Source organism: Neofelis nebulosa, chromosome 16 (assembly GCF_028018385.1).
Source record: "Neofelis nebulosa isolate mNeoNeb1 chromosome 16, mNeoNeb1.pri, whole genome shotgun sequence".
Taxonomy (NCBI): domain Eukaryota; kingdom Metazoa; phylum Chordata; class Mammalia; order Carnivora; family Felidae; genus Neofelis; species Neofelis nebulosa.
The window spans coordinates 3,948,039-3,972,134 of NC_080797.1; the positions used below are offsets into that span (position 1 = coordinate 3,948,039).

At 44.4% G+C, this 24,096-nt stretch overlaps 1 protein-coding gene across 1 annotated transcript in view; it reads right to left on the bottom strand.

Annotated features, from left to right (window-relative positions):
* STX8 (syntaxin 8) overlaps positions 1 to 24,096 on the bottom strand; it is a 172,532-nt gene that overhangs the window by 18,186 nt on the left and 130,250 nt on the right. The window contains exon 7 of the mRNA XM_058703527.1: positions 1,072 to 1,173. Coding sequence (XP_058559510.1) covers positions 1,072 to 1,173 — 102 coding nt within the window. The remainder of the gene's footprint in view (positions 1 to 1,071; positions 1,174 to 24,096) is intronic.

The window sequence follows — 24,096 nt, forward strand, 5'->3', positions numbered from 1 at the left end:
CCTCCTCAGTCACCCTGTTGTTCTAGACGTCTGTCGAACCAGCACACCAGGTAAAGAAGGTAATGCTTCTCAAGCTACACATCTCCGGTGACCTTCGCACAGAGGATCCTCGTTCTAAAACTGGGTACGGATCAGACGGATCCATTGTATTTTTCACATTGAAAGGGCTAAGAGGCAAAGCGTGTGCTCTGATCACCAAGTGTTCTGACTGCTATTATACTTTTGTTTCCAATAAAGGTATTAGCTTTATAAACCTGGTGCACCTTTGTGGGAGGAAGTACCCAGTAACTGTCACTTTGGTCAGTACCACTGTCACTACCGTTTATCATCACTCACCTTTGGGCGAAGCACCACGCACAGGCAACACGGAATTCAAACCTCACAAAAATCAGCATCGGAGCTTCGGGAGAATGGCAGGTACCTATGTCCGAATTGCCTGCCGTCCTTGTCAAATAATGAACATCCATTCCAGCCCTACTTAATCAGAATCTCTAGGGCAGGGCCAACGGGTCAGTGTTTCGAGAGCCACGCCAACTGATTCTTGTCTTGGCACGGATAGCCCCATTTTATGCACAAGGCATCAAGCAGTAAAGTGACTGCCAAAGACTAACATCACTGAATATAGGATGCGAACGCCACCAGACTTCAGAACCTGGGCTCTTCACCGCTCTGGAGTCCAAGCTTCAGCCATGAAGCTTACAAGTAGAAAAAAGCCACAAAGTAAGCCAGATCGCCTTCAACACCTGTGACCATCTACCAGCAGTGACCTGCCTACTGTCACACGATTTCCCAAACTGGTTTTCTCTGTAAGCATACAGAGACAGATCCTATTTTAAATTAAAAAAAAAAAAAAAAATTAACAGTGCATTATACTTCTCCTACACTCGTAATCCTTCATTTTCACAAGATTTGGGGCTCTCTTAGCGATTTCAATGCTTCACCAAAAGGGACCGTCTGCAATAGAAGAGCGACCAAATCCCTGTGGTAACTAGAGAAACGCAGGCAACTAAAAGCAGAGTTGATGCACAAGTGATGATGGGAGGCAGAATGGTAAGTGTCGAGATCCTTTACCGCAAGATGTTGACTTTCTGTCCACTATGTTCATACGCCTGGTCTCCGTGCGGAGTTTCCCGTCTGTGTTCTCCACCAGGTTGGCGAGGTCATCAATTATCTCTAGAAAGGAAGACAGAGATGCATGGTTAAGACTCTAGAAACACCCAGGCTCACATCAAAGTATCACAGCGGAGGCCGGCCTAGTCCCTACTGATAATTCTCTCACGTGCAGTGAGGGGAAAGGTAAAGAGCTCATGTGTGTTCTTTGGAAACTGCAATCCTGATTTATAAGAGGCGGTGGTGGTGGTGGTGCAGGGCTGTGGGAGTCGTAGCAAAGGGAAAAACCGATTGAATGGAAGTCTGGAACACAGAGGAGGAATGTCAGAAGTTCCGGGGAAGAAAAGCAGGACCCAGCAAAGTTATGCCCAGCCACACTGTCATGCCAGCTTTATGGCAGATGGACTACAGGAGAACACTTCTTGTTTCTTATGTTTGTATTCTAATTATTTTCTTGCATGCTTTCTTTGGCGGGAAGAGTAGGACAGGGTCCTTCTCGAGAAAACTGCTTGATGACGAAATCTGGCCAACCAAGGGGTGAAAAGAAATAAAGAACTCTGGGATAGAAGAAGCCAGAGACCATGACCTAAGAGCTGGTGGAGACAGCTGGAGCCATCTAAATACTGAGTTGGGTTCAGCAGATACAGGGATTACGTTACAAAAAGGTAGATAAATGTTGTAAACAGCGACGATGTAATTATAACCGAAATCAGGAAGCAGTTGGGAGGCTGCGTGGTGGGAGAAAGGTGGAAAGAATTTGAAGGTGTTGATTTCCCCATCATGCACAGCAGAGTCCCATCAAGCTGTGGAAAAGCAAAACATAGACCTATGGCTTTTCAAAATCACCAAAGCTTCAGTGCTTTAGGTAATTTTTTTTGTTAACCTTAGATCTTTTAGTAATTACCATCTCTTGTAAAGAATCCTCTATGTGAAGTTGAGTTTTTTTTATGCTAATTGTCTTCTTTTAAGATTGAATTATTAGAGTTGATACTATGGTAACCTCCTTAAAGTGAAATTAAGCTCTTAGTAACACTTAAAATGGGACATATAGCATAATCCTAATGATGTAAAATTACTTCTAGCCGCCCTTTCATATGGACAAACCTACAAGGATATATCTGGATGATGGGAAGGATGATTATTTCTAGGTGGTGGGATCCTGGGTGAGCTTCCTTGTGTTTTCTGTATTGTTTGAATTTCCTCTAATGAGTACATAGTACTTTTTTCTTTTTTTAAATTTTTTTTTTACATTTATTTATTTTTGAGAGACAGAGCATGAGTAGGGGAGGGGCAGAGAGAGAGGAAGACACAGAGTCTGAAGCAGGCTCCAGGCTCTGAGCTGTCAGCACAGAGCCCAATGCGGGGCTTGAACCCACAAACCGTGAGATCATGACCTGAGCCGAAGTCAGATGCTTAACCAACTGAGCCACCCAGGCCCCCAACATAGTACTTTTTCAATTTTGGTTCCCTTTCCTCCCTCCTTCCCTCCCTTCCTCTTTTTTTTTTCTTTCTTTTAAGTGAGTGCTTTAGAGATCCATTGTCCAATATGAGTCACTGCTTCTGTTAAAGAATTAAATAAAACAAGGTAATCAAAGAAAGTTTTCAGAATGATGCTGGAGCTGTGTTTTAATTTTTGTTTGTTTACTTATCCATTTTGAGAGAGAGAGAGAGAGAGAGAGAGAGAGAGAGAGAGAGAGAAGAGAGCCAGCGTGGGCAGGGGAGGGGCAGAGAAAGGAGAGAGAGAAACTCAAGAGGGCTCCACAGGGTCAGCACAGAGTCCAACACAGGGCTTGATCTTGTGAACTGGGAGATTATGACCTGAGTCGAAATCAAGGGTGGGTCGCTCAACTGACTGAGCCACCCAGGTGCCCCTGGAGCTGAGTTTTAAAGGCCGTGGGCGTAAAGAAGCAGGAAGACAGCACTGCTCGCGGGAAGAAACAGCATGTGGAAGGCACAGAAGAGGCGGCCGCTCCTTCTCCTGGGCTCCTGCAGCCCTTGCGACAACCTCGGTTTCCTTGCAGACCCGTATGTTTCGTATTTTAATTACTTGCTTGCCTGCCTTTCTTTGGTGGGAAGAATAGGACAGAGAGGCTCACTTTCCTTCCTTGCTCTACCTGTGATGCCCAGGGGAATGTGTAATACACAGCCAGATAAAATAAACACAAAGCGATGGAGGCAATGAATGGAAGGAGTCTAAAAGAGAGACAGAATTTCAAAGTACTTTTTTGCTTCTTAGGCCAGCAGATCTAGGCCAAAACTGTCAAATGGTATCTGTATGAGGGCTGCCCGGAAAACTTTTCGCTACCATTTAACAATGCATTTGAGGGTTTTTTTGTTCATTTTGTTTTTAAGTTTATTTATTTATTTGGGACGGGGGAAGGGGCAAAGACAGAGGGAGAGAGAGAATCCCAAGCAGGCTCTGCACTGTCCTTATACACTGTGTGCACAGTGCAGAGCCTGACGTGGGGCTCCGACTCATGAACCGTGAGATCATGACCTGAGCCGAAACCGAGAGCTGGACACTCAACCAACTGAGCCACCCAGGTGCCCCAACAGTGCACTTGTGACTCTCCAGTCAGTGACAGTCTTCCAGTTTTCCTCCCGTCTCCAAGCTCTGCCAAGTGTCTTCGTCCTCTTAAATGCCCGCAGTCCCACCCTTCTGTATATTTTTATGCTGTAACACTACCATGGTGATTTTATGTACCTTTCAGTTTCCTCAATATGTAAATTAAAAACCTGAAAATCTCTGCTGTATATAGCTCCCCAAAATTCTTGACCCAGGCAGCCAAGTGCCTACTGTTTATCCGTACCTCGAAATTCCTACAAATATCTGAGTCTCAGGGTCTCTAAACTAAACTGTTCATCTTCCCCTACGCCTGACCCCCCCTCCGACATTCCCTGTCCCCATCCATGGCACCAACGTTCGCCTGCTGGCCCACGCTAGAAATCTTCAGTCATTCGGCCTCCCCCTACCCCGGTCATGCCACTTGAAGCCAATCGACTTGACCCCGCCTCCCGGGATCTCTCAGTCTCATGCTTTCTCTTAAACTCTGCTACTGTCTCACAAAGTTGTGCCAGTGTCTCTCAAACAATGTCCAAACTTGTCTTCCTGTTTCTAGTTCTGGATCTTCTCGTTCCACCCTCCATACTATAGCCAGGGACGCATTTTGATTGTTTTCATATTTTAACTAGTTAAAACTCAAATTTCAAGCCACTTGTGGGTGGTGACTACTATATCAAACAACATATCTCTAAAGCAATCATAAAAAAAAAAAAAGAAAGAAAGCCATACATCAATATATAGAGATTTAAGAAAAAAAAAACAGAGGGAGGGGCTGCTGGGTGGCTCAGTCGGTTGAGCATCTGACTTCAGCACAGGTCATGATCTCACGGTTCGTGGGTTCGAGCCCCGTGTTGGGCTCTGTGCTGACAGCTCAGAGCCTGGAGCCTGCTTTGGGTTCTGTGTCTCCCTCTCTGTCTCTGCCTCTCCCCCACTCATGCTGTCTCTCTTTCTCTCTCTGTCTCAAAAAAAAAAAAAACATTAAAAAAAATTAAAAAAAACCAACTGTCAGTAAAAAATAGAAACCCAATCCCCAGGGCTCATCTACTCTCACATCTCAAGAGTGTGTTTTTCACTTTAATAAGCTTTCCTGCTTAAGTCACTTGCCTGTGTTGCATGTCTGTCCTTGAATTCCTTCTCGTAACAAGACCGAGAACCTCCAGCAACACCTTTGGGATGGGCTGGGTTGTGGCCCCCGGGGCCCTGGGTCTCCCCTGTCCACCCAGCGACACTTAGAAATAAATCTAACAAAAGATGTGCAAGCCTTGTACACTGAAAAACGTAAACCACCACTGGTTGAGAAATTAAAGAGACGGGAGTGCTGTACTGCATTCGCGGACTGAAAAGACTCCATGTTTTAAAGACACCTGCTGTCTCTCAACTGATCTATAGACTCAGTGTAGCCCCACTCAAAATCCTGGCAGGTTTTTCATTCACATGTGGAATTTAAGAAACAAAACAAATGAACAAAGGAAAAAAAAAAAAGAGAGAGAAGCCAAGAAACACTCTTGACTGCAGAGAACAAACTGATGGTTCCCAGAGGGGAGGTGGGGGTGGGGGATGGGTGAAAAGGTGATGGGGATCAAGGAGGGCACTGGCTGTGCCCAGCGCTGGGTGATGTGTGCAAGTGTTGGGCGACTTACCCTGTACCCCTGAAGCTAATATTACACTGTGAACCACGCTGGAATTGAAATAAAAAATTCATTAATTCATTCATTAATTTAAAAAATCCTAGCATAAAAAAAAAAATAACACTAGCAAGCTAATTTTAAAATGTACACGGAAAGGCAAATGGTTTAGAATAGCCAAAATAATCTTGCCAAAAAAAAAAAAAAAGGAAAAAAGTTGGAGGTACTATACTACCCAAATCCCAGATTTATTATAAGTATATAGCAATCAGGACAGTGTGGTATTGGCAGAAGGACAAACAGATCAATGGGACTAGACAGAGTCCAGAGATGCACCTGTGTGTGTGTGTGTGTGTGTGTGTGTGTGTGTGTACTCAATTCTCAACAAAAGTATCAACAACAAAGTCAGTCAAATATGGAAAGAAAAGTCTTTTCAACAAATAATATTGAAACAACCGAGTACCCCTACGAGGAAATGAAAACAATCCTGACTCCTCCCATTAGAATCTAAAATTAAAGACTGACTGTGCTTATTGCTGGGGACAATCTGGCACAAAGGTAACCGTAGAAGTGTTTGTCAGCTCTAATCAAGTTAACCATCTATGTAACTCACGACCCAGAAATTTCACTCCTACGTATTTACCAAACAGAACCAAAAAATATTTCTCGGGGCGCCTGGGTGGCTCAGTTAATTGAGCCACTGACTCCTGGTTTCGGCTCAGGTCATGATCTCCTGGTTCATGGGTTCCAGCCCCTCACTGGGCTGTGCCCTGAGAGTGCTAAGCCCGCTTGGGATTCTCTCTCTCTTTCTCTCTCTCTCTCTTTCTCTCTCTCTCTCTCCCTCTCTCCCTCTCTTTCTGCCCTTCCCCAGCTGGTGCACGTGCCCACGTGCTTGTTCTCTCTCAAAATAAACAAACTTCAAACAACGGCAAAACATATTTCTCAAAAAGACTTGCAAAAAAGTGTACATAGCAGCCTTATTAATTAGAACCTGAAGCAGAAACGGCTCAAATATCCATCAAGAGGAGAATGGATAAGCAAATCTGTATAATAAGCTTATCTGTAGGACGGAACACTATTCAGCAATGAAAACAATGAGCTACTTGCTGGTGCAACAACCAGGTAAATCTCAAAAGCATGTTGTTGGCCTACAATAAGAGAACTGAAATCAATACATATGTATTTCATGATTCTACCTATAGGAAGTGTATGCAAAACCAAATCTACTGGATAGAAATCAGAAAGGAGCTGCCTCTGGGGTGGTGGGGTGGCCCGCTAGAAGGGGACACGAGGGAGTTTCCTGGGGTGACTGATTCTAAATGATGACACAATTGTATACAGTTGTTAAAATGCACAGAACCGAATACTAAAGATCTGTGTGATTTGTTCTATGTAGACTAAACCAGGGGCTCCTGGGTGGTTCAGTTGGTTGACTGTCTGACTCTCGATTGCGGCTCAGGTCATGATCTCACAGTGAGTTTGTGAGATCGAGCCCTGGGTCAGAGACTGCCTGGGATTCTCTGTTCCCTCTCTCTCTCTCTACCCCTTTCCTGCTCATTCTCTCTCTCTCTCCCCCCCCAAAATAAATAAATACACTTAAAAAAAAAAGGTAAACCAGAAAAAAATTAAGTTTACAATATTAGGATACTCCTAAGATTTTCCAGGAAGGCAGGCAGGCATGCATTCTGGGAAAACAGGGCGAATGCTTTAGAACAACAAAACTGCCAGACCGCAGAGGTCATGTGACCGTGCCGCGGTTCCTCCCCTTTTCTCCAGCATCCCTGGCAATAGGAGCAGGCTGATGAACATTTTGCTGAATGCTCCCAGCCACTGGTGACATGGAAACTCGCGAGAAAAATCACTTCCATGGCTGAGCTGGAGGGTGACTCTCATTATTATAAGGTTCTACCCATTGAGCCGAACACCTGCCCGCTTTCACGGTCCACCAGACTTATTTCTAGAACACAACACCAGGGTTCCTTCTTCCACAAGACACTTTTCCTCTCCCTCCTTAGTCTTCTCTTCGGGGGTAAAGATGCTGAGCTGGAAACTTTGGCAGATCCTGAGAGGAAGCAGTTTCAAAATCTTGTGACATCTTGGCGCTTTGGGCATAGTGTTCATCCTACAGTGCCATGTGTGGGCTGGACGTGCCACCTTGGTTTTGGTCTGGTGAGGTGAGCACGGAACCCAGATGGGCTTATACACTGGAGCATATGTAAAAGCATATGGTTTGGGTTTTTTTTTTTAAGTCTATTTATTTATTTTGGGGCGGAGCAGACAGAGAGAGAGGGAGACCCAGAATCCGAAGCAGGCTCCAAGGTCTGAGCTGTCAGCACAGAGCCCGACGTGGGGCTTGCCCCCATGAACCGTGAAATCGTGACCTGAGCCGAAGTCGGATGCTTAACCGACGGAGCCACCCAGGCACCCCAAAGCGAATGTTTTTTATCACCCACTCTCCGTGTCCTATCAGGATATTCCACAGTAATGTGCTTCGTACCGTTACTTGGCACAATGCGATTGGTCCACACAACCGATCACAGTCTAATGATTATGTTTTAATGCTGCAGTACGTAATGCGAAACTCAGGTGTCATCAGCCTCCATCACTAAAACAAAGTCAATGTAAAATACTCCTTGTCTGACACTAAACATTTGTCAGTCGTTAAAGGTTAACTGGGTTTCTAGATAGATTCCTTTTAAACTTTATAAATATTTACAACTGAGAGGTAGATCAAGACTTTGTGTGTAGCAGATTAGCTCAGCCAAGATCAGTAGTCAACGCTGAGGGTGTTGATTTTTTGTTTTAAGTTTATTTATTTTTTTAGTAACCTCTACACCCAGAGTGGGGCTTGTACCCACGACCCTGAGATCAAGGGCCAGACGCTCTTCTGACTGAGCCGGCCGGGCGCCCCGAGAGGGTTCTTGTTTTTAATCTCAGACCAAACACAGAGTTTTTCATTGGGTTGCTAAACCTCTTCTGATCACTGATGTGTTGTTTGTTTGTTTACAAAACCAACTCTATTTTTTTTTGAGTGACACAATTATTTAATAGCAGTTTATGAATGACAGGGGGGCCAAACAAAAAAGACAAAAGTTGTCCCAACACCCCGGTAATCACTTCTATGTGTTCTCTTCTCAGATTTGACATAAACATATATTTTTATATAATTGCAACACAGAAGCCTTTTGCCCCATTAACATGAGCTCTTTTATGATCTTTCATGTTGCTACACAGTCTCCCTTCACAGTTATAATTTCTAATGGTTACAAAATATTCCTTCCATTAAATAAACATTCATTAAAAATAGCCCACTGTCAGGGACTTAGAATGTTTCTATATTTATACATAATGAGTCAACGAATTCTTTCCCCCATTATCATTTTCTTCCTTTTGTCTCATTTCCTTACGTTAACACCCTGGGGTTCTGATGGCCGCGTGGACTTGGAAACACATCGCCACATCAGTTTTTCAAAGGTTTATACTGCCGCTGTGGGTTCGCCCCACTGTGTCACAGCTGCTCTGAACTCCCCAGGTTTCCAGGGGCAGGGAGTCCAGGGGGATTCCCACCCTGCAGCCCGCAAGCTGGGAAGTCCCCCAACCAGAGTCTCTTACCAGCGAATTAAACACAGGTTTCTGAGCACAGGTCGAAAAACGACCCGTTGCCTCTTGCAGATTCCGGGCAGTCCCGGCCTCTCGAGAGAGACTGATCTTTCGCTTCCTGGTTAAGTGTTTGCATTTGGGTTCTGAGAAGGAGGCTGTATGTCCACCGTGCGTGGATTTGGGACACCGTGTGCCATTCCCACACGGGGTGGAACAACAGTCAAGGTAAAGCGTGACACAAAACTGACGGAATCGAAAGCGGTAAGAAACACACTGCATCGCATTGACTCCAACTACACTTGTCACTTCTTCCCGCTCTCAAGGACATTGCCAATTATATTCCATATTAAGGCAGACCCACGTGCTGCATGTTTCCAGGATAAGTTTGGTGCTTTTTCATTTTCTTTCTTTTTTCTTTCTTTCTTTCTTTCTTTCTTTCTTTTTTTTTTTTTTTTTTGTGCTCACAGTGGAAGGTGGCAGTTGTGAAGTCGTTATGCTTCTGTGCCTCTGGCTTATACTACCAGTAACATTTGAAGACAAATGCTAGGACAAACCAGGAGTGAATAAACAGCCCTTCTTGAGGGCATTTGTTTAACCGCCTCCACTCCCTGTAATGGAAATTTAAAATTAGGAGTGGGGGTGGGACCTTTAACAATACCTGGCACTAGGTGACGATGTCAAATATGTGACAGAAACCAGGAGAAGCAGTAACACTGAGGGCACTCCGTGACAGGGCAGCTGGTGGGGAACTCCGGCACCCCCAAGCTGAGCCTCTGGGACGCACCCAGGCTTTGGAGGCCTCGGAGAAATCCCCTTGGCTGCACCTGCTCACATCTTAAGCAGGGGCAGGTGAACGAAAGCCCAGGCTCCTTTCCTTCTTCCTTCCCACCATCAACAGGTGCCTTCCATTCTTCCCCCAACTGGGCCTAAAACTGCGCAGCCAAAGGCCCCCTAAGCTACAAGAACCTTCCCTGCTTCCAACAGTAGACGCATCTCCTCGTGCGAAGAGCAACCAAACGGCAGCAGGTGTAAACAAAGAGCCCCAAACGAGGGCCCGTCCTCTCCCTCCCTCACCTCGTCTGCCGGAGAAAAGACAATTCCTTCCGGAAAAGGAGAGGTCTTGAGAAAGCGGTTTCTCAAACACAAGATTTCTTAAACACAAGATTCAAGAGGACCGTACGTGAGTGGCCACTGGAACACACAGCCATGACAAGGGGAACAAGTCAGGGTTACTGGACACACTGCATCCAGGCAGAATCACAACTGTCAAATTAAAAACCACAGCGAAGGCACAAATTAAACAGACAGTAATCTAGATAAAAGATTTAGACAACAGGTTTGAATGACCTCCCAGATGTCAAAGGAAAAGGGCAGAGAGGACAAAATATGGGAGGGGAAAGACCAAAAAGACAGGGACAAAGATCCAGGAAAACAGAAGGACCAACAATGACCAAATAAATAATGATGGGGTGCCTGACTGGCTCAATCTGTTGAGCGTCTGACTTTGGCACAGGTCATGATCTCAAGGTTTGTGGGTTCAAGGCCTGCGTCGGGCTCTGTGCTGATGTCTCAGAGCCCGGAGCTCGCTTCGGATTCTGTGTCTCCCTCTGTCTCTGCCCCTCCCCTGCTCACGCTCTGTCTCTCTCTTGCTCTCAAAAATAGACATTAAGTAAATAAATAATATAATGTAATATAATCAATTTTCCTTGAGCTGAGAAAACATTGGAGTCTTCGTATCAAAGAAACTCACTGAGCTCTGACCGACATTCTTCAAAAGGGTCTGGAAATATCTCATGAAATTTCTGAACTTCAGGAAAAAAAAAAATTCTGAGGCACTCAAATGGTAGGCAGGGAAGATTACCAGCTTCCGAAATTGAGAAAATGAGAGAAAATTAAACTGGCATCGGGCTGTTCCTGTAAAACACGGAATATCTTAGTAAAAAGGTGTTGAGGGATACAGGCTGTGACCTATGGATTCAAAGTCTAGCTAATGTATAAAGCATGTGACAGTAATTCTTGGAGTAGTCTGCAAAGTTACCACGCAAGTCTTTGGGGCCCCGGAGCCACCCCAAGCCTTTGGCCAGGGTTTCACCCAGCTACCACTCAGTCCTCCTCCAGCTCCCTCTTCCCAGGTTGCAGTGACATGCGTGATGCCCTTCAGGGCAGCACAGAACCTGCTCCAAATCCTTACCTGCCCACCCATCTTTAACCTCAGTGCATTGCAAAAGCACCTGAGCTGCCCAAAGACGTCTGTTTCAAAATCCAGCAAGATCATCGTCACACGGCAATATCCCTTGGAGGCTTTTGTCAACTGTCCTAGCTCCAACTGTCAGAGCACAAAATCAGTGGCAGAAAGACAGACCAAGGGGAGTAAAGCACGTATGCAAAATCGCATTCAGTTTAAGAGGGCTAAAAATCGCATTCAGTTTAAGAGGGCTAAATGGCCTAGACCATCTGCCCCATGCTGTGCTAATATTCACTGCCTGGGGGTATAATCTGTAGCACTAGCTTCCATTTGTAGAAAAAAAGCCTGCGGAAGAATTCAGAACTAGAGAAAAATATAAATGAATGGTGTGCAAAAATGGGTGGTTATATGTCCTATGTGTATGCATGTACGTATGTATGGATATACATATACAGATGCTTTTGGAAGTTTATACATACACATATCTATATATCTATATGCATGTATATATATGTACCTATATACATGTATCTTAAGAGATATATTTTACCTTTCATTTTTCTAAGAATGGTACATGTATCTTAGAAAAACATTTTATTTGGGGTGCCTGGGTGGCTCAGTCAGTTAAGCGTCCGACTTCAGCTCAGGTCATGATCTCACAGTTTCTGAGTTCGAGCCCCGCATCAGGCCCTGTGCTGACAGCTCAGGGCCTGGAGCCTGTTTCAGATTCTGTGTCTCCCTCTCTCTCTGCCCCTCCCCGGCTCGCACTCTGTCTCTCTCTCTCTCTCAAAAATAAATAAACATTAAAAAAAAATTAAAAAAATAAAAACATTTTATTTACATATTTATCTGTGTATTTATTTATTTATTTATTTGAGAGAGAGAGAGAGAGAGAGAGAGAGAGAGAGGGAGGGAGGGAGAGGGAGAGGGTGTGTGTATGTGTGTGAGAGTGGGGAGAGGAGCAGAAGGAGAGAGAGAGAATCTTAAGCAGGCTCCACACTCAGCGCGGAGCCCGACATGAGGCTCGATCCCGTGACCCTGGGATCATGACCTGAGGCTAAATCAAGAATTGGACGCTCAACCAGTTGAGCCACCCGGGGGCCCCAGAAAAAACATGTTAGAGACAATCACGAATGAATGCTGGAGAAACACCTCAAAACAAAAGAAAGTAATTAAAAGACATTGCTGGGGCAGCTGAAGAAATTTAAACATGGGCTCCATATAAAGCAATAACACCATGTGAGAGTTAGGTCTCTTACCTCTGATAATGACACCATGGTTATGTAGGAGAACACGCTAATTCTTGAGAAATGCCCATTGAAGTATTTAGTATTCACCTGACTTTTATACGGTTTGCTGGAAAACAAAGGATACACGAAAGGAAGAAAACAGACGTAAAATGGTAACAATCAGTGACTCTAGATGAACAGTGACCAGGTGTGTGGCAAAAACACATTCTCAACTTTGCCGTTGGTTTGAGAAAAATCTTATATATTTTTTTAATTAAAAAATTTTTTTTAATGTTTTTATTTATTTTTGAGAGAGACACAGAGTAAGGGGGGAGGGGCAGAGAGAGAGGGAGACACAGAATCTGAAGCAGGTGTTCCGGGCTCTGAGCTGTCAGCACAGAGCCCGACGTGGGGCTCGAACTCAAAGACCGTGAGATCACGACCTGAGTGGAAGTCGGATGCTCAACCGACTGAGCCACCCAGGCGCCCCAGGTTTGAGAAAAATTTTAAATACAAAAAAACCAAAAGAATAAAAAATAAAGAATAAAAAAATAAAAAAACATAACATCATAACATCATAATCAAAATGTCCAGGATACAACCCCAAATCACTCAGCCTATGAAGAGCCAGGTTTCCAGCCTCATGATACAAGACGATGCCAGTGCTGCCACCAGATGCCAACGTTGAGGGGACATAGGTGTTGGAGTTACTTGGCAAGGACTTTCGAGCTGCTAGAGCGAGCACGCCCCAGTAAGTAAAAGCGAATAGTCGTCAAACAAAGGACAAGGCAGGAAAAAAAAAAAGAAAAACTTCGGCAAAGAAATAGAAGATATGGAAAAGAACCAAATGCAAATTCCGAAACTGAAAAACACAATAAATGAATCAGAAAAACTCACTGGGTGGGCCGAGCAACAGTATGGAGATGACAGAGGAAAGAAGCGGTGAACTGCAAGACAGGTCAGTAGAAATTTTCGAATCTGCACAAGAAAGAAAGAGCCACCGTGGGGGCAGGGTGGAGGTTGATGAACACAGACTCGGGGACCGGTGGGGCAATGGCAAGAGGTCAAACATTCCGATCATCAGAGTCCCAGAAGAAGAGGAAAAGGGGGTGTGGCAGCAGAAATATTTGAAGAAGGAAGGGCTGATGCTGTCTTAAACTTTGCCAAACAAAACAACAACCCGTAAACCTGCACGTTCAGGAAGCTCAGCAAACCTCAAGCAGGATAAACACAGAGAAATCCATGCCTAGACACACACCCAAGCTGCTGAACACTGAAGAAAGAAAAGAAAAGAAAAAAGAAAAGAAAAGGAAAAAGGAAAGGAAAGAAAAAAGCAAAGCCCCATAGGGGAGCAAAGATTTGAAAGACTGCGTAGTTCTTACCAGAGATCAGGGAGGCCAGAAGGAAGGGTAACAACAATTTTAACCCGCTGAAAGACAAGAACTGCCAGCACAGAATTCCACATCCGGTGAAAGTCCCCTTGGGGAGCGAAGGAGAAAGAGAGACATTCATTCTCAGATGAAGAAGTGCTGAGAGACCTTGCTGTCAATAAAGTAAGTTCTTCAGACAGAAGGGAAATCACACCAGGGGGCGATCTAGAATGTCAGAAACGAAGGAAAAGCAACAGAAATCTTAAATATCTGGCTAAACAGAATAGATCCTCGTCTGGTTAAGCTTTTAAGTATCCGTTTGGCAGTTGAAAGTAAAACTCACAATATCTGGTGCTCAGTGCCCGGAAGGGTAGTACACAGACAAGGGCACCTTAAAGGGGGCGGGGCAGAGGGGCTGCATGCTGGGAAGGTTTCTCTGCCCTATCTCACGAGGTAAAATACGAGTTCTAAGTCAACGGTAGAATGTTACGTACATATATCACCATCCCTAGTAACCACGAAGACAGTGTGTACTGGGAGATAGGGTAAAAAAAACACAGGGGCGGCTGGGTGGCTTCTTTGGTTGAGCTTCTGGCTCCTGATTTCACCCTTAGGTCATGATCTCATGGTTTGTGAGATCAAGCCCCGTGTCAGGCTCTGCATTGACAGGGCAGAGCCTGCTTGGGATTCTCTCTCCCTCTCTCTCTGCCCCTCCCCCACTGGTGCTGTCTCTGTCTCTCTCAAAAATAAATAAACTTAAAAAAAACACACACGCAACAGAAAAATGAAAATGGAATACTAAAGAAGTTCCTACGTATGATCCTATTTGTGTGATATTCTCCAAAAAAACCAGAGTGATGAACAGAGCAGTCAGTGGGGGTGGCTGCTGTGGGTTAGGGATGGGGGAGAGTATGGCTACAAAACAACAGCCTGAGGGAGTCTTTGGAGGGACAGCACAGCACTGTCCTGTGTCCCCTTCGTGGTAGCACTTACATCAAGCTATACATGGGTTAAAATTCATGCTACACGTACACACACCAAGTCAATGTTGCTCTGTGTTAACTAATTAATTTTTTTAAAGGTTATTTATTTATTCTGAGAGAGGGTGTGAGCAGGGGAGGGGCAGAGAGAGAGAGGGAGGGAGAGAATCCCAGGCTGGCTCTGCCCTGTGCACAGAGCCCGACGTGACCCTCGAATCCACAAAATGCAAGATCATGACCTGAGCTGAAGTGGGATGCTTAACCGACTGAGCCACCCAGGCGCCCCTCTGTGTGCTAATTTAAAAATCTGAGTTAAGAAAGACAGAGTGAACAAAAAGAGGTACAGGAAAAGGGGAACCTCAGGAACACTAGTGTTTAAAGAAGAAGGGGTGCCCGGGGGGGCTCAGTCGGTTAAGCAACCGACTTCGGCTCAGCTCACGATCTCGCGGTCGGTGGGTTCGAGCCTCGCGTGGGGCTCTCTGTGCTGACAGCTCGGAGCCTGGAGCTGCTTCGGATTCCGTGTCTCCCGCTCTCTCTGCTCCTCCCCCGTTCATGCTCTGTCTCTCAAAAGTAAATAAAGAAAAAAAAAAAAAGATAAGAGCAAAAAGCTAGAAGGAAAGGGGGTGCGGGACAGACCTCGGCTAGTGGAGTGGTGGCTGGGGAGCCAGTGTGGACCATGCTAAGAGCTGCTTCAGCGGAGGGGTGTGAGGGGAGGGAGAGGGCAATTTGCTGGAGCTGCAGGACAGAGAGCACGCCGAAATGTGTGGGAGGGAAGACAGCCAGGCTAGACTAGCTTATTAGGTAAAAGCATAACAACAGCTACTAATATTTACTGAAAACTTGCCATGTGCTAAGTCATTGTTTTCCCATACTGTTGCACAGAGTTGGAAAGTTAAAAAAAAAAAAAATTCTTCGACACCCCTCAGCGTTAATCATTTTATGTAAATTATATAATTAAATGTAACCATCCATGTGGATAGCCATTCTTTGTTTACATGGTTCCTTATTCCGTAGTTCTAAACATGAATATTCATATTAAAAATAAAAACTACAGGGGCGCCTGGGTAGCTCAGTGAGTCAAGCGTCCGACTTCAGCTCAGGTCACGATCCCACAGCTTGCGGGTCCGAGCCCCGCATCGGGCTCTGTGCTGACAGCTCAGAACGTGGAGCCTGCTTCAGGGTCTGTGTCTCCCTCTCTCTCTGCCCCTCTCCCATTCGTGCTCTCTCTCTCAAGAATAAATAAAACATTTTTAAAAATAAAAAGAGTTAAAAATAAAAATAAATAAAAACCACAAAACTCAGATGCTACTTAACAGCAATAATTTAATGTTGACAGATAAAGCTTATGTAGTGAATACTAAATTAGTAAATTCACTGAAACGTGACTATGCACAGACTTCAGTACAGGTCCTTCCGGGTTGTCCTCCTATTGTCTAGTCTGATTGTGGAGACACCCTTTGCACTGTGCACAGTGATAGACTTTGGCCTCCCCACGGAAGCCAAGACATCATTATATACTAAGTATACATAGTATATTATATACTATATATCCCAAGATCCGGGACATTAGACACACAAATACAAGTGTGGGCTGGAACTGCCTGCTGAGACACAATACAGTGGTAATACTGATGATCCAGAATATTTTAAAAATTTCTAAACATTCTCGGGGTGCCTGAGTGGCTCAGTCGGTTAAGCGTCCGACTCCGGCTCAGGTCATGATCTCGCGGTTCATGGGTTCGGGCTCCATGTCGGGCTCTGTGTGGACAGTTCGGAGCCTGGAGCCTGCTTCGGATTCTGTGTCTTCCTCTCTCTCTGCCCCTCCCCTGCTTGCACTCTGTCTCTTTCTCTCTCAAAAATAAAGAAACATTAAAAAGAAAAAAGTTTTAAAAAATTTCTAAACATTCTCATCAGCACAAGAAACACAAAATTTAAAAAGTCGTTAAAAAAAAAATCACAGAGCTCAGAGAAGGTACCATGAGCCCTAATTTGAAGACAGAATCTAAAAGCATAACATACTTAGGTTAGGCATTAAACAACCCCGTGATAGGGACAGAAATGAAGACCTCACCAGTTTTTCTGGACCCTCAATAAAGAATTTATTTTTTAAAAATGTAAGCTACGTCAGAACCCTTGCTGAATAAAATACACTTCCCATTATTTTTGAAAAGCCAGAATCCTGGTGATAATGTGCTCGGTGCTGACTGAATGATTTATACATGATCAACATGTGTTTCCTGGCACCCTGCATGCATAAAAAGGCTACATACTGTATGAATCCAATTATATGACATTCTGGAAAAGGCCAAACTGTCGAGAGAATACAATGATCAGTGGTTGCCAGGAGTTGGGAAGGAAGAGGGGAGGGATGAATAGGTCAATCACAGGGGATTTTTAGCGCAGTAAAAATATTCTGCGTGATACGTAACATTACGCAACTGTCAAAACCCAAAGAACTTTATGGCACAAAAAGTGAACCTTAATGAATATAAATTATAAAAAAAAAATCATTTAGGAGGCTGAAGATTCCAGGAAGGAATACAGACCGTGATAAGAGAATCTAGCTGTACTAACAAATGTACAAAACAACATCCCTGAAAGGGGTAGAGAGAAAAGGCGATGATCTAAGTTATGCCAGAAATGAGCAGAATCTGTAAGACTCAAGGCAAAAGCAACTGCATATCGGAACAAAATTCTAGTTGAAAAAGTTGTTTTCTGTGAGGATAGGAGTTCACAATTCAGATACTGCTTATCTATGTACAATTAAGAAGATGAACGTGGGGTGCCTGGGTGGTTCGGTCGGTTAGGCATCTGACTCTTGGTTTCGGCTCAGGACACAATCTCATGGTTCGTGGGATCCAGCCCTGTGTCAGGCTCTGTGCTGACAGCACAGAGCCTGCTTGGGATTCTCTCCCTTTCCCTCTGCCCCTCCCCGCCCCCCAAATAAAAAAATAAACTTTATTTTAAAAAAGGAGATGAATGACAGATGGCTGCAGCCGAATTCTCACTGTTGGGGTGGGAATTTAAGGATAAGCAGGTGGATGAGGCTAGGACAATCCATGTGATAATGATCAAGCTTAGCTTACGATAGATACAAATGGCTACATGTAGATAAGTAAACACACCTAGATCTCTGTGCTTCCTCAAAGGAGAAGACACTTAAAAAACAGCATCACAGTAGCAATGAGCACACTCAGCACCCACACCTTGGTTTCTAATCCCATTCTCCAACAAAAAGAGCCAGGGGCTCTATGGAGAAATGGCTAGTTCTCGGACTGGGGCTGGAAATACACAACACGAACCTCAAGTATCTGGTAACACCAGAAACTAAGGAATTTCTTTAAGAAACAAAAAAAAACAAGGGGCACCTGGGTGGTTCAGTTGGTTAAGTGTCTGACTTCGGCTCAGGTGTGTCAAAGGAATACAGGAGCCAACAGACAGAACTGCCAGGGGCCAACACAGGAAAAGTTTGAGCAACAAAACAAATAAAGTAGTTCCAGATCACAGCCAATAAAATAATATCCATGCATCCATACAGATATAAACACATGATTGCACAAACTCATAAATGGGAGAGAAGACGCAAAACTCTCACGCAGAATCCCAAACAGTTTGCAGAGATACTCCGTCTTCAATGAGGGGCTGTGGTGGGTAAGCTGTGACTTTACAGTGGAGAAGCCTGACAAACACTGCCTCGGCCGGACGACCAAGGTCAACATCCGTAGTCACAAATCATGTTGATAGCACGTACCCTTGATACGATACAAAGAAAGAGGGGACCACAACTCTACGGTCTTGCTCCCAGTAACCCGTAACCCCAGTCTTGTCACGAGAAGAACATCAGACCAAGTCTGGTGTATCCCACACCACCCCTGACCAGTGTCCCTCAAAACTACCAATATCACCAAAAACAAGGAGAGTCTGAGAAACCACCATAGCTAAGAGGAGCCTAAAGAGACATAATCACGAAAGGTAATGTGGCGTCCAGGATGGGATCCTGGAACAAAAAAAAAAGTCAAGTCAGTAAAAACTAAGGAAACCTGAATGAACTATGGACTTCAGTTAATAATAATATATGCATACTGGTTCATTTGATGGACATAAAATGCTAATGTAAGATGTTAATAACAGATGAAGCTAGGTGTGGGGTGTTATGGGATCCCTCTTAAACTACCTGCTCAATTTTTCTGCAAATCTAAAACTGTTCTAAAGAATAAAGTCTATTATTTTAAAAAAAACTGTTTCGCTAACATCGTATTTAAAGATGGCACATTAGGGGTGCCTGAGTGGCTCGGTCGGTTGGGCGTCCGGCTTCGGCTCAGGTCACGATCTCGCGGTATGTGAGTTCGAGCCCCGCGTCGGGCTCTGTGCTGACTGCTCAGAGCCTGGAGCCTGTTTCAGATTCTGTGTCTCCCTCTCTCTCTGACCCTCCCCCCTTCATGCTCTATCTCTCTCTGTCTCAAAAATAAATAAATGTTAAAAAAAAAAAATTAAAAAAAATAAATAAATAAAGATGGCACATTAAACACTTTCCTCTAAGATCAGAACAAGGCAAAAATGTTTACTCTCCCCACTTCTAATCAATACTTTGGAAAAATAAACCTAGAGTTGGAAAAGTAATACTATCCAATCTCAAGATGTCCTGGGGCATCTGGGTGGCTCGGCTGGTTGAGTGTCCAACTCTTTGATTTCAGTTCAGGTCATGAGCCCAGGGTTGTGGGATCAAACCCCAGGCTGGGTTCCATGCTGAGTGTGGAGCCTGATTAGATTCTCTCTCTCTCTCTTAAAAAACAAACAAACAAACAAAAAAAAAAAACTTCATATAAAGCTACAGTAATCAAGACAGTATGGTATGGACAAAAAGTCAATGGGACAGAAGGGAGTCCAAAGTAGACTCACAAATACGGAGAAATGGGTTTCCACCAAGGATATCCATTCAACCCTCAGGTTCCATAAGGAATGTCAGCAGGCCCATTTCCTCAATTTTCATGAGATCCCTTTTCAGATGCAAGAGTGAGAACACAGTAAGGGAATGTACCAGTTCCCCACGAGTGGCTCCTGTGAGCAAGGAACTATTAGATAGTACTAGAGGTGAAGCCTGAAGAGGTTATTTGTCTAAAGGCACACAGCTGGCAAGAGGCAGAGCTGGTCTGACTCTGCAATCATCAGATTCCAGAGGCTTTTCCATAACATTCAGAAAGGAAAGAAGGCATCCGATCAAACACCTCAAGGCTGCCTTGTTTGTTCTGTTTTGTTTTGCTTGGTTTGAAAGATGAGACCCTTCAAGTTTCCCCCATAAATATCTTCTAAACGACTGTTAAGTAAATGTTTAATTACCATTTACTACAATAAACATATTAATTTAGAGCCGATCTAGTTGAATGTTTCTGTATGTTGTTGAATCTGTGTTGTAGAAACTTCGGCCTTTGTGCGTTGGCAGTGGAATTCTTTGCTATAAAGTTAAAAATATAAATGCGATTAAAAACATTTTTTGATTGTTATATAAATGTACAGTTGTTACTTGTTATGTGATACCTTGTTGGTCATAATAATGATTATCTACTGTCATGACTTTGGTCAAGGATACAATCCCCAAAGGTGAGCCAAAGTCATTTGCTAGTATTTTCCCCTCTCACAACCGATTATGGGAAATTCACCTCCATTTTATCACTTAAATTTCTAGAATCTCTCATGAAGTATCTGGACTCTCAAACCAGTAGATCTGTACTTCCTTTGAAAAATCACCTACATCTCAGAGCCAACTGGATCTGTCTGCCTGAGTAACTTTCTTTACTATGGGACCAAAAAATGCTAATAGAATCATAGCCTTTTTTAAAAAAAATTTTAAGGGGCGCCTGGGTGGCTTGGTCGGTTAAGCGTCCGACTTCGGCTCAGGTCACGATCTCACGGTCCGTGAGTTCGAGCCCCGCATTGGGCTCTGTGCTGACAGCTCAGAGCCTGGAGCCTGTTTCAGATTCTGTGTCTCTCTCTCTCTCTGCTCCTCCCCTGTTCATGCTCTGTCTCTCTCTGTCTCAAAAATAAATAAACGTTAAAAAAAAATTAAAAAAAAAAAATTTTAATGTTTATTTTTGAGAGAGAGACACACACAGCATGAGTGGAGAGGGGCAGAGACAGAAAGAGAGAGAGGAAGACACAGAATCCAAAGCGGGCTCCTGGCTCTGAGCCGTCAGCACAGAGCCCGACACGAGCCTCGAACTCACAAACTGTGAGATCATGACCTGAGCCGAAGTTGGATGCTTAACCGACGGAGTCCCCCAGGTGCCCCAAGAACCACAGCCTTTTATTTCCATCTCTGCTTCTGCTACTGAATATTCAAGGCATGTTCCAATTCTTACAAGGTAGAACAAAATGTATAAAACCAAGGAGAGAACATTAGGAAAGGAGAGAGTCTTGATCATTACTTCTGGGTTCTTCCTCTTAGATCTCAACAAGACAAGCTTTTTTGTGAAATGCACAAAATGGGGTCCTTCCTAAGTCAGGCCTTACCCTCCCTGTTTCAGTTTGAGGCCCTATAAATGAAGAGCTTTAAAAATACTCAAGATGGTGATAATATCGTTTTAAAGCACTGCCACTGTTTATTTCACCCGATCCCCCTGACGGCCCTGAAAGGCAGACAGGGAGACTGTCATAGTGTTTACAACGGGCCCACGCAGATCATATAACTTGCCCAAGTCCCTCAGGACTAAGTAGTAGGGCACGGGAAGAAGCATCTCTGGGTTTCCATCCAAGAGTTTTCCTCGGAAGCACGTGCCTCTTAGGTCTCAAATTACGGCTGTGTGTCTGACTGTAGACTAAATACAGTCTGCATTTTCCCCGTTCCATAGGAGCATCACCTTGATTTCTCCATACCCTTTTTTTTTTAGAAGGGACTGAAGATCTCTGATGAAGCCCAGATAGCTGGTTAAGACTTGGATTCTGAGAGATTCGGATTCGGGACATCTATCTGTCAGAAGGCTGATGTGAAACGTGCACCCTGGCTTTAAAAAAAAAACAACAAAGGACTTGAAGAAGAAACACTTCTCCGCTTGAGAAGAGAACACTCCTCCTTTGCAGAAAAGTTACCTGCCTTTTTTTCCGAGTTTCCACACGTCAGACGTATTTTAGGCATGTCTCCCATCCTAGAAAGGGTGCACAGAGGAACGGGATCTATGCCAACATCTATCCTGAGGCAGGAATTTCCAGGCAGGTCTCAGAGTCATAGATCACATGCGTGTCTTTGCCTTTTTGACTATATATACATTTTTAATACTCCTTTTGTTTTGCTCTAACAGGTGGTTTTAAACTCTCCGAGCACAGAAAAGAAATCCAAACACAAAGTGCCAAATGAACCACAGAATCGGGGGGAGCCCCGTCAACTGAAGAACCACTGACCTGACAATGTCCCCATTTTATAAAATGCATCCACAGACAGACATTTTGCGTTATATTTTGCTCCTTTGTGCCAACCGTCATTTTACTGCCTCTCAGCTCCCAGTTCACCCCCTAGTACTGACTGGGCACCAACAGATGGGGGCGCTAAGCGGCTCTCCTTTGCGGTGAACCTGATGCGATGGCTTCTGGGCAGAGGGCGCTGGCGGGACAAGGCAAGAGGAGAGGGAGGTTCCAGGACCAGGTGTGCTGGTGTGTTTGCCTCTTCCTGCTGCTGTGCCTGCTCCAGTAACTATGGATACGCATCACATCCGGTGGTGCCGGGTCCCAGCCGCAAGCCCAGGGTGGACAACCCCTCAGTGGGCTCAGAGCCCGGCCTGGTGACCGCCTTGCCACTGTCCTGCACACACAGACACTCACCATCCAACTCCCACCGTGTGCGTGCCCCTGCCCGCCAGCCTCCGCCTGCCTTCAGCCCGGGCGGTGCTTCCTGCGCCAATCCTGGTTGTGGCTCTTTCGTCCGTTGGCCTCCGTGCATCTTCACCCCCAAAACAGTGTTTTCTGTGGACCAGCTCTGGCCCGGGAAACCCAGTGAACTTCTCTGTCCTCCCATCCATACCTTCTCCAATGAGGGCTGCATCCCAGCTGGGAAGCTCCTTGACGGGGACACTGGGCACCGCTGGGGAAGCGGGTTTGGTGCAGTAAAAATACAAGTGTGCCTGTAAGGTATATGAGCCCCAGCTCAGTAACCCTCCTCCTGAATCTCTTTCCAGTCAGAATCCAGAATGCTAGCTGCACATAACGCCCTGAGAGGGGACTGGTGGGTTATTTTCCATGAACAGACTAACCCAAGAGGGAAGATATGTATATCCTGATACCTGAAACTCCTACAATGACATGGTTGAGTCTCCCTCTCCACAGTGAGGTCTACCAGTTCAAGTTTAGCCAACATAAAGTCCTTCCAATCAACTTTTGGTATCTCCCTTTTAAATGTGAGCATTTAGAATCAACAGACATTTGTAACAGAGTTCCAAACAAGCCTTTTTTTGCAGCTATAGACACATCACACACACACACACACACACACACACACACACACACACACACACACACACCCTCAGAGACAGAAGACAATATACCCACAAAATGGTAACAAAGGGATGAGAAAGGAACAAGAATGAGTTCCTAGAAATTAGGACAGCAATAATAGTTCTGAGTTTTTTTTGTGGTAATGGTGACATGAATCTTACCCATGTGATAAAACAATACAGAACTGGACACACAGACACTATACCAAGGTCAAATCCCTGGTTTTGATATTGTATTGTAGTTACGGGAGATACAATCCTTGAGACAAACTGGGTGAACAGTACGTGGGACCTCTGTACTATCTTTACGGCTTCCTGTGAATCTGTAATTAGTTCAAAATGAAACGATAATTTTTTTTTTAAAGATAGGATAGTGAGAGAGATGGGGGAAAGGAAAGAATTGTAAGATAGAGTTGAGGACATCGTTTAAGAAATAAAGCAATATGGGGCATCTGGCTGGCTGTCGGTAAAGCATATGACTCTTGATCTCAGGGTTGTGAGTTTGAGCCCCACGTTGAGTGTAGAGATTACCTAAAAATTTAAAAATCTTAAAAAAAAAGAAAACAATATGACAAATCAGTGAGAACGAAGAGAGGAAAAAAAATTTAATTAAGTGGAGGATTTAATTCTCGAGTCCCAATGCTGACAACAGAACTACAAAGAGAGAGGAAAAAGAGAAACATCATGTGGAGGAAATTAACAATAAAATAATACAAGAAAGTTTCCCAGAATTTAAGGACACGAGTTTCCAGATGAAAAGGAAGTACCAAGTGCTAAGAGCAATGAGTTGAGGGGACAAAAATGTCACACCCAGACCATTATGAAATTTCAGAACAACACTAGAGATGAAAGTGTTCTAAAAGCTTTCAGAAAGATGGGAGAAACACATAGCTCATCCGTAACAGAAATCGGCACAGCAGCCCTGTCTAGAACACCCCTGAATGCTGGAAGCAAATG